The 16,687-nt window shown below is 41.3% G+C and overlaps 1 protein-coding gene across 1 annotated transcript in view; it reads right to left on the bottom strand.

Moving 5' to 3' along the window:
• Positions 1-13,535, bottom strand: part of Efhc2 (EF-hand domain containing 2) — a 198,535-nt gene extending 185,000 nt beyond the window's left edge. The window contains exons 1-2 of the mRNA XM_070039203.1: positions 13,465-13,535; positions 5,929-5,980 (exon numbers count right to left, since the gene is read on the bottom strand). Coding sequence (XP_069895304.1) covers positions 5,929-5,973 — 45 coding nt within the window. The 5' untranslated portion in view covers positions 5,974-5,980; positions 13,465-13,535. The remainder of the gene's footprint in view (positions 1-5,928; positions 5,981-13,464) is intronic.
• Positions 13,536-16,687: the final 3,152 nt, after the last annotated feature.

The following is a 16,687-nucleotide window of genomic DNA, read 5'->3' as shown; positions in this document are numbered from 1 at the left end:
TGAGAAAAAGTTCAAATGCCAAAACCACTCTATTCTATTCTCATATTTACAATAATCAATGTTAAGAATTTCATTCTAGAATTTATATATTTAAACAGACCCTAAGTTTGGAATTTGGGGGAGGTTGTTTCATAAAATATCAAATTAGACATACTCTTGCAACTGTACATAGCTATAAATGTTGGAGAACACTCCATATTAATTCATAAAAACTGGTTCTATTCTCTCTAACCAAGGCATAGAATTCTAGTGTATGGCTAAGCCATGCACTTAACCAATCTTGGCTAAATGCTAGACTGCAAGTTATTATTATTGCTGTTGTTGTTGATTATAAGATGGTATAATTGTCATCCTTGTATGTTTGTCTTTGGAAGAATGTAAAGTATTTATGCATAACAGTAAAAATTAGAAGAAATATGTTTTTCTTTTCAAATTAACATTAAGTATTCCCTTTGTCCAGTTATCCCCAATTGAGAGCTACCTGTGTTACTTAGAAAACTTGTTAAAATCACTGGTACCCATTTCCCCCTTCACCATTCTGATATGCTAAGTTCCATAATACCCTGGAGCATAGAGAGGAGGAAAATCTCTGTAGGTCCCCAGGTGAAGTTGTTTCATGCTTTTCTCTCCTGGGGATTGTTGATTTGCTCTGGGATAAGTCAGTTCTCACTGCAATGAGTCAGGGTGGAACATCTCCCAATTTGAAACAACAACAACAGGGCTGATTCGAATTGAAACCCCTGTGTACAGCTAATTAAAGATAATAAATAAATAATAGTCTAAGAACTGGGAAAAATATGAAGTGGAAGTATTTTAGCTTTAATAGCTCTAGAGGAAGCTGGTTGCCAATGGCTCACATCTAGAATCTCAGCTACTCAAGGAGCTGCGATCTGAGGATCAAGGTTCGAAGACAGCCCAGGCACACAAATCCAAGAGTCTCCTATCTCCAATTAAGCAGCAAAAGCTGAAAGTAGGGGAAGTCAGCGTTAAGCGGGAAAAAAAAACAAGCAAGGACTTGAGACCCTGGTACAAAACAAAAACAAAAACAAGAAAGCTCCATTAGATTCAGAGATTGAGGTCTCTCCTTTGGCTACTTTAAAGACTAATTTTGTGTCACAAAAACAGAAATTTTGAGCACACTAAACAAGCAGCTCATCAACCCATCCGTTTAAGCTTCAATGTAAAGGAACACTATTTTCAAGAATCATTTTGAAGTTTCATCTCAATCAAATATTCAGTGTGATTTGTAATATCACATCCCCTGTGAGGTTTATTTTATAGGCCTCTGAATTACTCATGTGCTCAGGGATAGAAAGAACAGGAAAAAACTTGAAACCAGCATTTAGACTGGAGAGCATAATTGTAGATAAGATTTTATTGATATATACTAATTGCTGAGAGACCTGGCAGAACCTTGTAGCATTCTGCATCATGCAGAGTTAATGGCTAGAAATACAACATCTGGACTAATCAATGTCCTTTCTGTCAAATCTACACCCTCTGTAGTAATTTTTATATATTTTGTTTTTGTAATTTATGTTAGTCAGCTTTCCATCATTGTAACAAATGCCTGGAATAATCAACTTATAAGAAGGATAGGGTTTATGGGATCAGATAGGGCTGGAATTTAATCTCTAATTGTTTCTATCCCAAATGTTTTTATCCTTAACCAAGTTTTATACTATCTCTGAGTCTCAGTTTACTTACTGGTAAAGCCTTTATTTATATGGTCATTGTGAGTATTAAACAAGATTCATAAAAAAATTCAAACACGACTTTTTAAAATACCCACAACATAGGACAAACTAAAAACAAGATGTGGTTACAAATAAAACGTCTGTCCACTCCCACTTTGGGCTGTGCAAAGGAACAGAAAAAATGTAGTTTCTCCATCAAAATGGCTTCCCAAGAGAACTCTCACATGCTCGCACATAGTTCCAATTTCTTCCAAACATCTAAAATGGAAATGCCCCCTCTCCCAAGGTCCAGCCCAATGCCTGCAAAGCTTCTACTGTAGCATTGAGCAGACAGAAATTCAGTTTCTTCAGAGATTCAGAAATTAATGTTAGACTCAAAGGCACTGAGAACAGACAAAGAGATAGCTCAATCCAGGACAGGCTTATTCAGGAGAAAACTTGCAAAGTGTAATATCTGAGTTGCTATTCACTGGCGTTCCTCTTATTGTCTGGCCCTCCTGCTGTTGGAAATTTACTCTCTACCCTGAACCCCCTTTTCCCTGGAAAAAGGATATCCATGACAACAAAAATGTGAAATCAGAAAACAGAACAAAATTACTGATAAAGGGCAAAACCTCTTGGTAGAGAAAAACCCCAAGCAAAGGTTGACTACTGGTCAGCTTTAGCCTCTTTTCCATCCTTGCTAAAAAGCAAAAGAACATCTCTCCCACACTCAAGTTTACCAAGCTGGCAGCTTTGCAGAAGGCTACTGACAACCTTGAGGCTTATCACCAGCTGCACTGAGTTGCTGTATTAGACAGAAACCTATAATAAGAATAATTTCTGTAATAGTGTCAATAGCATTGATAGTATTGGTCATGCTGACCAAGTCAAGATTATGTTTTGCCTATGCTCCTGTGACTCAAGGCTATGTTTTTGCTATGTTTTGCGTCTTTAACCTTGCTTGCTTGCCTCAGTAACAGGGCATTAAACCCACCAATTGAAGACCACCACTGAGTGGTTCCACTACGGGTGGCCTAGTGCAAATTATTATGTATGATATTGACCATAAAGAACAAATGAATTTAAAGATCATATAATTATAACAAATGAAAATGTGCCAAACCTGCCTTGCATGGCTCGTCTATGTAATTCTATGTAACCTACCCCTATAAAAACCTATTCGGGCTGGGAAGGCGGCTCAGTGGTAGAGCACTTGCCTTGCATGCATGAGGCTCTGGGTTCGATTCCTCAGCACCACATAAACAGAAATAAAAAGTCGGAAGTGGTGCTACAGCTCAAGTGGTAGCATGCTAGCCTTGAGCTGAAGAGCTGAGGGACAGCACCCAGGCCCAGAGTTCAGGTCCCACAACCAGACCCAAATAAAAAATAAAATAAAATAAAAACCTATCCTACCCTGAACTCAAAGCCGTTCTCCTACTTTCCTAGTAGTAGGAAGTGGTCCCCATGCAGTGGCAATGAAGTTCCTAGCTCCTTTAACTGTGTGTCTTATAGTCTCTTTTGGACCTGGGATATTATACAAAGAGGAGCCTCCAGCCAAAGCTAAACACTCACTTCCACTTACAGGCAAGGACATTTTGTAGTGGGTCCATGAGATTGCTAGTCATGTTGTGGGGATTTACATGGGACATAGATAACTTCCAAATGGGTCACTACCAGAAGAAGGGAAGAAATTATGGTAGGCCATAGATAATGAGCAAAATGGGTCAAAGCTGGAGAAAAGAAGGGAGCAAGGCAGAGGTATTAGTTCAAAGCCCTAGTCTGTTCAAAGCCCTGGGCTGGCACCAGCCACATGGGTTAGAGGCAGTCAAGGAGAGAGGACAAAGCATGAGTGTTTACAAATCGAGGCACTGGTCTGGGGCCTCAAGATAAGGAAGGACATCTAGCTATTTGGATCTAACAATTAACACATGACCTAACTCATCAACCCAAACCAAACAGAGGATTCACAGCCATTTGCATCACTTGAAATTTTCCAATGGAAAGGCTAGATGTGTGACTCAGTGGTAGAGGGCCTACCTAGCAAGTGCAAGGCCCTAAGTTCAAACCCCAATACCACACCAAAATAGAGAAACAGAGAGACAGATTTTCCAACAGAAGCAACCATTTAAAAAATATATTTATTGTTATTGTAAAGGTGATGTACAGAGGGATTATAGTTACATAAATCAGGTAATGAGTACATTTCCCTCCTGTCTTCACTCACAAGTTGTATAGTTCATTTTCAACATTGTGTCTAGGAATACCACTGCTGCATTTGTTCACCCTTTGTCCCACCATTTCTGTGTCCTCCCTTTCCCTCCCCAAAAGACAAACAAGACAAAAGAAAAAGAAACCAAAACAGCAACAAAGAACAAAAGCCTCTTGTTTCCATTTCCTCAAGTTCATTTTGACAAATATTATTTCATATGATCAAATGCACATAGCTATTGCACTTTTGTGATCTACTCCTAAGAATGTCCTCCCCTTTGGCAGCCATTTACATCAAGGGAACAGCAAAGCCCACGGAGTTGAAATGATAATTTAGGGAAACAGACAGAATTCATCCCATCCCCCAGGGAAACCAGCATGCAGTATATTCTGGTTCCCAGGGAAATTGGGACCCATACTTAGAGATCCTTGCAGCTACAGAGGGATGTTACCTCCATAACTACTTGGTTGGGTTTTAATGGTGACATAACCACCATCTCCCTTGAGGGATGAATAATAATGATGCTTTAAATTTGCATAGCAATTTTACTCCACTAGTGTGTCAAGACATATTATTTTGCCTTGCATTCCAATAGTTTTTACATGAAGAAATTGAGTGTTGTTTTGTTTTGTTTTTGCTGGTCCTGGGGCCTGAATTCTGGGCCTGGGCTCTGTCCCTCAGCTCTTCAGCTCAAGGTGAGTGCTCTACTTGAGTCACAGTGCCACTTCTGGCTTTTTCTGCTTATGTGGTACTAAGGAATCAAACCCATGGTTTCATGCATGCAAGGCAAGCACTCTACCACTGAGCCAACTTCCCAGCCCTTACATGAAGAAATTGTTCTTCATTTTCCATCAGAATTTTGGTAGACTATACTACTTTTTCTCAGTACAGCTCCTGGGATGTGTGTGTGTGTGTGTGTGTGTGTGTGTGTGTGTGTGTGTGTGTGTGTGCGTGTGTGTGTGTGTGTGTGTGTGTGTGTGTGTGTGTGTGAGCCTAGCACATACTAAGTATCTGCTCTAAGTATAAGCCAACAATCTCAAATTATCCTCTGGGATTTATTGACCAAATAAATTCTTCTCTTATGTTATAACACCTTTCTTATATTATAACACACTGCAACCATGGTCCATTGTACTCTCACAATTTTACCCATCAAATTCACTTTAGAAGCATAGGAACAGGGGTGGCAATTTTAGATGCCATAAAGACTCATCAGTATTATCTTCCCATATACCTTACATATTTCCTCATCTTTCCTTTCTCCCATTTCTTAGAATTCATTTTTGGTACCTTCTCTGGTTTCAAGACAAAATGAATGTGGTATGTCAAATTAGTGGCAGTATGGGATACTACTGGCTCACACCTGTAATCCTACTACTCAGGAGGCTGAGATCTGAGAATCACAGTTCAGAGTCATCCTGAGCAGACCAACCCTTAGACCCTTATCTCTAATCAACTATCAAAAACCGGAAATAAAGTTATGGCTCAAGTGGTAGAGCACTAGACTTAGGCACAAAAGGTAAACAAGAGCATGAGACCCTGAGCTCAAGCCCAATACTATCAACAAACAAACACAAAAATAAAGTGGTGTCAGTACCACTGCAAAAAAATGGGTTTTTCACCAGTTGATTAAGGATACAGGTGGACCTGTTGCAACAATGAGAAGTACAAGTTGTCATGTCCAAAACAAGCTTTACAACGTCAGTGCAGGGGGGGAGAGGGGGAGAAGGCAAAGGATTGGGATTGGGGGGGAGGGGGGAGGTTGGGAAGTGATGTGAAGGGTAAACAAAGGAGGAGGCTGCAATGCTTGGTAAGAAATGTACACATTATCCTGCCCATGTAATTGTAACTCCTCTGTACAGTATGTTCACAAATAAAATTAAATTAAATTTTAAAAAATGGGTTTTTCAAATGTCAGGTCTGTATAACTTCTTTAAGACAAAACAATAGGACTCAGGGTTTGGTTTAGTGGTAGAAGTATGCTCAAGTCAACTCAAGTCTCTAGGTTTATCTCTAGCACTGAAAAACAATGCCAGTTACCTTAAACTTTCCTTTCTGGCTTCTCTCCATCATTGACTGAGGCATTTAAATCCTGCAAAATTTCCACAAAATGAAAGATTGTGAATGTGGGCTTAATTATTTCTCTCCTTATAGTCCATCCAGATATCGTAATCAATAGTCTTGACACTTGAGAAGACCTCCCTGTAATTATTCACACACACACACAAACACACACACACACACACACACACACACAAACAGCCTTTCCAACACACTCTATCCAGTTTTTGACCCACGTGGCCCTCATAGCCAATCTCCCATCAAGCTGTGTCCTAGATTCGGTTTCCGCCTCAATTAAGGAAGCATGGGAGACAAAGCAGCATTTATTTTTAAATTAAAAAGCCTCTTGGCTTCCTTTGCAGACTGCCTTGACTGTTCTGCCCCAATCAAAGCTGCTTTGAACCACCCTTCTGTGCTGCCAAGGCCAGGAGTAAATGTTGCTCATCCAGACCTTAATGGGCAACATTAGCGTATTAGCAACAAATGAAGGGCTGAAGTTTGTGTGGAAGAGACTCATTCCAAGACTCTTCGAAGAACACCTCTAAAACCATGAGTTATATTGTCCTAAATCTCTTTTTATTTATTCTAATTTTTATAAGCTTTTCTCGTTTCTCTTTCTTTCTTTGCCTGATTATTGCTTCCTCTTCGCCTTGCCCAATTTTAATCCTTTAAAAAAAACTAATTTTCCCCTTGGTTTATCTTATTCAAAAGTCCTTTGGGGCTCATTTTCATTTACCCCCCATCCTGTTTTTTAATACCTCCCTCCTCTCTCTCTCTCTCTCTCTCCCTCTCTCTCTCTCTCTCTCTCTCTCTCTCTCTCTCTCTCTCTCTCTCTCTCTCTCTCTCTCTCTCTCTCTCTCTCTGTATATATATCACATTTATGTTGTATTTATTTAATTTATTTTTTATAGTGCTTAGGATCTAACTCACAGCCTTGTGTATGCTAAGCAAGAACTCTACCACTGAGCCACAACCTCAGGCTCTGTATCTTCTATTTATTTATTTTTGTTAAATTTTTTTATTGTAAAGATACTATACAGAGGGTTACAGTTACATGAGTGAGGTAATGAGTACACTTTCTCTTGAACATTGTTACCCACTCCATTGTTTTCCCCCTACCATCCCCTCCCTCCCTCCCTTCCCCAAGGTTCTTTTTTTTTTTATTATTGTGATTAAGTGATTACTTAATTTCCGGAAATTCACAGTATTGTGGAATAATGATGCTCATTTAAAGTCACAAGTTCATTCTAACTTTCCTGGAGCAAATTGTCTATCACAGTCTGTAATATATAACGGTGCTCACATGTTATATACCATATATGTGATCAGCAGCATGGGGATATTTGGTAGTGGTTCAACCAGATGAGTGGGAGTTCTTTGTTTCTTAAGTCCTGTTAGTTTTGTCATATCACCTAACATTTTGTATTTATCATCCACTTATCAGGGAGACCATGTACTGTTTGTCTCTTCATTCTTGGCTTACCTCGCTCAACATGATTCCTTCTAGCTCCATCCATTTCCCTGCAAATGCCATTATTTTGTCATTTCTAATGGCTCCATAATATTCCATTGTGTATAGATACCACAATTTTTGGATCCATTCATCTGTGGTGGGGCATCTAGGTTGTTTCCATATCCTAGCTATTGCGAACAGTGCTGCAATAAACATGGAGGTGCACGTGTCCTTGTATATTGGTTCCTGTTGTTCAGGGTAGATGCCTAGAAGTGGTATGACTGGGTCGTAAGGGAGGTCAATCTTTAGCTTTCTAAGGACCCTCCAGACTGCTTTCCAAAGTGGTTGTATGAGTGTACATTCCCACCAGCAGTGTAATAGCGTTCCTTGTTCTCCACATCCCCTCCAGCATTTGTCGTTGGCTGATTTGTGGATGTGGGACATTCTGACTGGGGTAAGGTGGTATCTCAGGGTTGTCTTTATTTGCATTTCCTTCACCACCAGGGATGATGAACATTTCCTCATGTGTTTCTTTGCCATTTTTATTTCTTCATTTGAGAAGTCCCTCTTTAGTTCCCTTGCCCATTTAGTAATTGGTTTGTTGGGTTTGGGAGGGATTAGTTTCTTGAGTTCCCTGTATATACAGGATGTTAACCCCTTGTCTGATATATTGCTGGTAAATATTTTTTCCCAATTAGTTGGTTGCCTTTCTAGCTTGGTTGCGATAGCTTTATCTGTGCAGAAGCTTTTTATTTTAAGGTAGTCCCATTTGTCGAGTCTCTCTCCAATTTGTTGTGACCCTGGGACTCTGTTCAGGAAGTTCCTTCCTGTGCCTATTAGTTCAAGTGTCTCTCCTACTCTGTCCTGCAGTAGTTTCAGAGATTCAGGTTTAATGTTAAGGTCTTTAATCCATTTTGAGTTGATGTTGGTGCATGGTGATAGGCTGGGGTCCACTTTTAGTTTTCTGCATGTGGCTGCCCAGTTTTCCCAGCACCAGCGGTTGAAGAGGCTGTGTTTCTTCCATTGTATGTCTTTGGCTCCTTTGTCGAATATCAGCTGGCTGTAGGCCTGTGGATTTATTTATGGATCTTCTATTCTGTTCCATTGGTCTTCGGGTCTGTTTTTGTGCCAGTACTATGCTGTCTTTGTTATTATAGCTCTGTAGTAGAGTTTGAAGTTCGGCATGGATAGCCCTCCCATATTGTCTTTATCCCCTAGAATTGTTTTGGCTATTCTAGGTCTTTTGTTGTTCCATATGAATTTTTGGACTGTTTTCTGTATTTCAGTGATGTACATCATTGGGATTTTAATAGGAATTGCGTTGAATTTGTATATTAGTTTTGGAAGTATTACCATCTTTACTATATTAAGTCGGCCTATCCAGGAGCATGGGAGGTCTTTCCATTTCCTAGTGTCTTCTGCAATTTCTTTCTTTAACTTTTTATAGTTCTCATTAAATAGTTCTTTTACATCTTTGGTTAGGTTAATTCCTAAATATTTTATTTTTCGGGAGGTTATTGTGAATGGGGTTGCTCCCTTTATTTCCCTCTCTTCCTGTACATTATCAGTGTATAGGAAGGCAATTGATTTTTGTGGGTTTATTTTGTATCCTGCTATTTTGCCGAAGTGATTTATGATTTCTAAGAGTTTGGGGATGGAGTTTTTGGGATCATGGAGGTATAGTATCATGTCGTCTGCAAAAAGGGATAGTTTAACTTCTTCTTTCCCTATGCGGATCCCTTTAATGTCTTTTTCTTGCCTTATTGCCCTGGCTAAGGGTTCTAGGACTATATTGAAGAGGAGTGGAGACAGTGGGCATCCTTGCCTAGTTCCTGATTTTAGGAGAATTGGTTGTAGCTTTTCCCCATTAAGTATAATATTGGCTATTGGTCTGTCATAAATGGCTTTTATTGTTTTTAGAAATGTTCCTTCTATTCCTATTTTCTCCAGAGCTTTTAGCATGAATGAATGTTGAATTTTGTCAAAGGCCTTTTCTGCATCTGTGGCGATAATCATGTGATTCTTGACCTTGGCTCTGTTGATATGTTGGATTACATTTATTGACTTACGTATGTTAAACCATCCCTGTGTCTCTGGGATGAAGCCTACCTGGTCATAGTGAATTATTTTTTTATGTGTTTCTGGATTCTGTTAGCTAGAATCTTGTTAAGGATCTTTGCATCTGTGTTCATCAAGGAGATTGGCCTGTAATTCTCCTTTTTGGTTGGGTCTTTGCCTGGTTTGGGGATGAGTGTGATATTGGCTTCGTAGAATGAGTTTGGGATAGCTCTTTCCTTCTCTGTTTCTCTGAAGAGCTTGAGGAGTATGGGTATTAGTTCTTGTTTAAAGGTCTTATAGAATTCTGCTGTGAATCCATCTGGTCCTGGGCTTTTTTTTGTTGGAAGACTTTTGATAGCTTCCTGTATCTCATTATAAGATATTGGCTTATTTAATTGGTTAACTTCTTCTTTGCTCAGTTTGGGCAACTTGTATTTCTCTAAAAATGCATCCATTTCTGCCCGATTTTCTTCCTTTAGAGAGTATAGCTTTTGAAAGTAGTCTGTTAGAATTGTTTGGATATCTTGGGTACGTGTTGTGATGTTTCCCGTGGCATCCCTAATCCTATTAATATGGGTTTCCTCTCTTCTTTTTTTAATTAATCTAGCCAATGGGCCATCAATTTTGTTTATTTTTTCAAAGAACCAGCTTTTTGTTTGGTTTATTTTGGTTATGGTTTTCTGATTTTCTAATTGGTTAATCTCTGCTTTTAATTTGGTTATCTGGCTGGCTTCGTCTAGTAGCTTTAGGTCCCATTTTTTCTTGTTTTTCTAGCTGTTTTAATTGCAACATGAGATTATTTACTTGGTCTGTCTCCATTCTCTTGATGTGGGCACTGAGGGCAATAAATTTGCCCCTCAGGACTGCTTTTGCTGTGTCCCACAAGTTTCTTTGTGAGGTGTTTTCATTTTCATTGAGTTGTAGGAAATGCTTTATTTCTTCTCTGATCTCTTCTGTTATCCAGGCATTGTTAAGGAGTGTGCTGTTCAATTTCCATGTATTAGAGAAATTTCTGCGGTATGCTTTGTTATTGAGAGCTAGCTTGATTCCACTGTGGTCAGATAGGATACAGGGGATTATGTCGATCCCTTTGTATTTGCTTAAGTTCCTTGCATGAACTATGATATGGTCTATTTTGGAGAAAGTTCCGTGAGCTGCTGGGACGAATGTGTACTGTGTTGTTTTAGGGTGAAATACTCAGTAGATGTCAGTTAATTCCGCTTGAAGTATGGCCTCTCTTAATTCGGTAGCTTCTTTGCCAATCCTCTGGTTGGTAGACCTGTCCTTTGGTGAGAGTGGTGTGTTAAAGTCTCCTAGTATTATCGTATTGGGATCTATTTTATTCTGTAAGTTTGAGAGCATTTGTTTGACATATCTGGGTGCACCAATATTGGGGGCATATAAGTTGATGATGGTTATATCCTCCTCTTGGATTGTTCCCTTTATTAATGTGTAGTGTCCGTCCTTGTCTTTCTGTACTGATTTTAATGAAAAGTTTATTTTGTCAGATATCAGGATAGCTACACCTGCTTTCTTACTGGGGGCGTTTGATTGGTAGATCCTTTTCCACCCCTTCACTCTGAGTTTGTTTGTATGTTTGGCTGAGAGGTGGGTCTCCTGAAGGCAACAGATGGATGGGTCTTGTTTTCTGATCCAGTCCTCAGTTCGTTTTCTTTTAATTGGCGAATTCAGCCCATTTATATTAAGAGAAAGTATAGAGAGATGCATTGTTGTCCCTGCCATTCCGTTTTCCTAAGTTTTTCTTCTTTCCTTTCCTCCTGTGCTTGCTCAGTTAGACTTTGAGTAACGCATGTTTGGGGCAGGCCCCTGTTCCTGGTTGCTTTCTTCAGGTTGTGTCCCCACTCTTAGAATTCTTTGTAATGCTGGCTTAATGTTTATGTATTCATTTAGTTTTTCTTTGCTATTAAAAGTTTTCAGTTCTCCATCGAATGTGAATGCTAGCTTTGCCGGGTATATCAGTCTGGGTTGGCAGTTATTGGCTCTCAGGGCTCTTATGGTGCTTTCCCAGGCTTTTCTTGCATTCATTGTTTGTGTGGAGAGATCTGCAGTGATTCTTATTTTTTTCCCATTGTAGTATAGCTCCTTCTTCATTTTTGCTGCATGCAGGATTGTTTCCTTATTATTCAGATCTATCATTTTTACTATAATGTGTCTAGAAGTGTTTCTCCTGGGGTCTTGCTTGTTGGGTGTTCGATAAGCTTTTGTGATGTAGTTAAGATGGTCGTTTTTGAGGTGGGGAAAATTTTCATTGATTATATTGTTAAATAGGTGTTGCATTCCCTTGCTCTGGAATTCATCACCTTCGTCCACTCCAATTATGCGAAGGTTAAATTTTTTAGCATTATCTGCTTGCTCTTGAATATCCCTTTGGTTTAATTTGAGTGATTTTTCCATATCTGTCACTTTTTGGTCCAGTTGGTGTATTCTGTCTTCTGCATCTGACACTCTACCTTCCATTTCATTCACTCTGTTGACAGTGGCTTCTATTGTGGTTTGCATGGAGGAAATGGATCCCTTTATGGATTCAATGTTGGTTCTCAGAGTACTGATCTCACCTCTTAATGAGGTATGCATTACCTCTAATTTGGCATTAATCTCACTTCTTACTGAGGTTTGTGCAGCTTCTATTTTTGCATGCATTTCTTGTTTGATACCCTGTATCTCTTTGGATAGTTCATCCTTGTGCTCTTTCAATTTCTGATCAATTTCTCGCTTTATTTCTTGAGTCATTGCCTCCAGCAACCCTTGGATGTAGCTTTTGTCTTCCATTCCTGCTTTGCTCCCACTGGGGCTCTCCCCTGCATGGCTGCTGGCTTTTGAGGTGAGCTTGCTGTCCTGGGTGGTGGTAAACCTTGTGATTTTTCTCTGTGATTTTCGCATGGAGGTTCAGGAGACTGCTCTTCAATTTTGTTTTGGTGTGTCTGTCTTTGCTTGGTTGCTGATTCTGTATTGGTAGAGAGAGTCTGTGCCTGATCTGGGTTCTGTTGGGAGCCTATTTCCAGCTGCTATTCTGACTTACTTAGGATTCTCAGCTCTCTGCTGTAGATTGCTGGCAGTTCCCGCCTTTGGAAGGGTTGAGCAGCCTAGACTGCTTGTGTTTGCTCCTACGGGTGCTCTTGTGAAGAACAGATGCTCTGGATGCACTCTCCCAAATACTGGAGTCTGCTGTGGGCTCCTGATGTGTTTTTGTTTGTTTGTTTTGGACTGGTTGTGGGCTTGAACTCTAGGTTTGGGTGCTGTCCCTCAGCTTTTCAGCTCAAGGCTGGCACCCTACCATTTGAGCCACAGTACCACTTCTGACCCTTTTTGCTTTTGTGATGCTGAGGAATCAGATCCAGGGCCTCATACATCCAAGACTATCACTCTATTGATGAGCCGCCTTAACAGTCTGAGCTCCTGCTTACTATCAAGTGCTGGCAGCCTGTGTTGCCCAATTCCCAGTCTAGTGTATATGGGTGGAGTTTTGGTGGGGTTTGGGCTTCTCTTGTCCTGGGCCTCCAGGTCTTTTGTTGTCACAGGCGTGCTTCCCGGGGGAGTGTTGTTTCCTGGTTTTCTCCCCTCTGTTGAGGTGTATGCTCAGCGTTTTACTTCAATTGGGAGGAGTTGGTTGTGTTGTTCAGACGCCGGATCCCCGGGCCTGGTTCCGGCCCCAGCCTGGAGCGCGCTTGTTAGGCCTGTGCTGATGTGTATACCACCTAGGTTATACAGCCTGGGGGACACAGTTCAAATTTCTTCTACTGTTGGTAGTCTTGACCCAGGGGCGCTGTTCCTGGCTTGGGCATTTAAGCTCCCTTCCAGGGGTGCTCTTGCTCTAGCCTGGCCAGCTGAGTGTGCTCCACGGGCTGGTGGAGCTCTCAAACAGTTCCCAATTTTAGTGGGTTCTGTGGTTCGGGTGTTGGCGTAGGGAGTCTAGGTCAGGGTCTGGGGATTCCCTCCAGCTCTGGTCTCCCTTGAGGGATACACTTCCCCTGTGGGGTACTCACCCTGGAGCTGGTTGTTTCTGTGTGGTGTAGGTCATCAGTTGTTGTTGCAATCTGGGCTGGGTTGGGCGATGGTGGCTCTGTGTGATTCTTTTCTGTCTCTGCCTCTGTCGAAGCTGTCGGGTCAAAAGTGTCCACGCTCAGGCAGCTTCTTCGCGGTACCTCTGGGGCCTGAGCGGCCCCGCCGGGTCGTTGCGATCACGATCGGGCGGGCAGGTGGTCTGCGGACAGGTCCCTTTGTCGCGCTGCTGGTGCCGAGCGGCTTTGGCGGGATGGAGCCTCTCTGCTCGGGTGGAGAGTGAGGGGTGGGGGTGGGATCCTTGTGGAGACTCCCGGCTGGTAGGTTTCTCTGTTCCTGGCGATCCGCTGTTCTGCAAACCAGTACCTGGTGATCTGCAGGCGGCCCCCTGTGTCTCTGCTGTGTCTCTGGGGCTCTGGCAGCCCCCGCCAGGCCGGCTGGCCTGCGGCTTGTTGCACTGCCGCGCGGCCAGTAAAGGTTGGGGGAGGGGTCTTCGCTTTTCTCTGTTCTGAAATTCTTCTTTTCCTCTCTTTCTTTTTTTGTTGTTCTCCGCCTCTGGTTTTTCTCTGAGTGTTTGTCTTTTTGTTGTTGTCGGTCTCTTGGCGAGATTAAGCGTTGGAACTCGAACTCTCTTTTTGGTTTGGAGAGAGCTGTGGCGTTTCCCTACTGCCCCGTCGCCATCTTGGTCCCCCCTCCTTGTATCTTCTATTTAAAAAGAAATAAATGGGGCCAGATATGGAAGGATGTCAGTAACCCTAGAGAGTTAGAATGGAGAGAATTGAGCATATAAAGCCAACCTGGGTTACACAGGCAGATCCTGTCTCAAAATAACAAGGAAACAAGGAGCTTAGGAGAGAGAAAGAGAGAGAGAAAAAAGGAAGGAAGGAAGGAAGGAAGGAAGGAAGGAAGGAAGGAAGGAAGGAAGGAGGGAAGGAAGGAAGGAGGGAAGGAGGGAGGGAGGGAGGGAGGAAGGGGAGGGAGGGAGGGAGGGAGGGAAAGAAAGAAAGAAAGAAAGAAAGAAAGAAAGAAAGAAAGAAAGAAAGAAAGAAAGAAAGAAAGAAAGACAAGGAAAGAAGGAGAGAGAATATCAGTGACTCATCTATAATCCTAGCTACTCAGAAGGTGGAGATCTGGAAGACGGCAGTTTAAAGCTATTCTGGGAACAATAGTCCATAAGACTCCATATCTAGAATAATCAGCAAAATCCTGGAGGCATAACTGAAGGACTAGAGAGCCAGCAGAGCAAGCTAGCCAAGTGAGCACAAAGCCTTGAGTTCAAGTCCTGATACCAACAACCCGCCCCCTCAAATGAAGAAAGGAAATAGAAGCTAACATGTAGTTCAAAAGTAGAGAGAGAGAGAGAATCACAAACCTTCTCATTATTCTTACCATTTCTTGTCCCTTAACATTGATCTGAAGGAATAAGATGTTTAGTATTAATTGTAATCATCAAATTTTGAAGCAATTCAAACATCTATCAGCTGGCAAATATACATATTGTCAATATGTCCACACAGTGGAATATGGCTATCAATAAAAAAAAATACTAGAGGGAAAAACTGGGAGAGAGTGAGAAAAGGGGTGACTGTTAGGAAAATGGAAAAAGGAAAGAAAGAGGCTGGACTTGATCTTCCACAGGCCAGGACTGCTTATTGAGCTATAGCAGCAAGGGGCACAGCTTCCCATGGGCTTGGAGACTGTGCAAAGAGGTGAGATAGGAGTTGGATTTTAATGAGGTCCGAGCAAGAAGGCAGAGGTTAATGAAAAAGTAATTAGGTTTAAGGAGGTGAGGGCTTTTCAGTTGGGCCCACAAAGGAATGTTACAGCCAGGCTTAGGTAGATTGCCCTGCCTGTATCAGGCAGTCTGCACATATCTTTGGTGGCTTACCTGACATCTGTATACATCTGGGAAGACAGGATGGAGGTCAGTCCTTCCGTGACATTGTCCAAAAAGAATTGTACTCCTTACCTGACATATGTAACTGTAGTCCCTCAGTACACCACCTTTATAATGACAATAAAAAATAAGTTACTAATAAACACAACATCATGGATGGATCTCAAAATAACTTTTGAGCAAAAGAAAAGCCAAACAAACATACAATGGTCTATACTGAACTGGGGACATGGCTTAACTGGTAGAGTACCCACCTGTCTAGCAAGTATGAGGCCCTGAGTTCAAGAACCAAAAATAAGGGGGTAACATAAGTAAATGAATAAAAGAATATTTACTATATAATTATACTTATATGAAGTTCAAGAATAGTCCAAACAAGTAGGGAACTGGTGGCTCATGCCTATAATCCTATTTAAGAGGCTAAGATCTGAGGATCTTCAAAGCCAAACTTGGCAGACATATCTGAGACTCTTATCTCCAATTAACTAGCACAAATCATCTTTCATTCAGTTTCTGTCTCTTTATCCAAGTCAGAGTCCTGTAAATGTGCCCTTCACTGGGATGACTCTTAACCTGTGTGGTCCATCAGGATACCCAGGCTGTAGACACAGGTTTTCCCATCAAGCCATTCATCTAAGTAATTACAGAAAATGTTGTTAAGTGTGGAAAAGATGGGATCTCTAGGGGATACAGCTGATCAATACACATTCTTTTCAATAAGCACTGACAAGGGAGGGAGAGACTTTTTATTATTTTCTTGGTTTTCTGATAAAGTTTAGTTGAAGAAAAAGTAAAAGATTGGGCATGGTGGTCTAAGTTTATAATCCCAGCAATCAGCTAAGGTAGGAGGATCCTGAGTTTGAGGCCAGCCTGGGCTGCATGGTGAGACATTATCTCATAAAACAAAATAAAATAAATAAATAATAAGAGTAGAATAAAACTAAATACAAAGAGAGAAAGACAGAACTTGGTAGCAGGTTTTAAAAAGATGGGATAAGTGCTGGTAACTCAGTTAATCAGGGAGCTGAGATCTGAGGATCATGGTTAGAAACCAACCTGGACAAAAAAGTCCATGAGACTCTTATCTCCAATTAGCCACCAGAAAGCTGGAAGTCGAGCTTTTGCTCAAGTGGTAAAGTGCTAGTCTTGACCTAAAATGCTCAGAAACAGTACCCAGGCCCAGAGTTTAAGCCCCAGGCTGGCACACACACAAAATAATAATAATAATAATAATAATAAAGATAGGGTAGGGCCTGGTAATGCTGGGCCTCATGCATGATCATACTTCCGAGCCACACACCTAGCCCCTA

This window comes from Dipodomys merriami, unplaced genomic scaffold (assembly GCF_024711535.1).
Source record: "Dipodomys merriami isolate MVZ:Mamm:240054 unplaced genomic scaffold, mDipMer1.0.p SCAF_3, whole genome shotgun sequence".
NCBI classification, from domain to species: Eukaryota; Metazoa; Chordata; class Mammalia; order Rodentia; family Heteromyidae; genus Dipodomys; species Dipodomys merriami.
The sequence above is the reverse complement of the archived record's forward strand: the minus strand, read 5'-3'. Positions and strand labels throughout refer to the sequence as shown.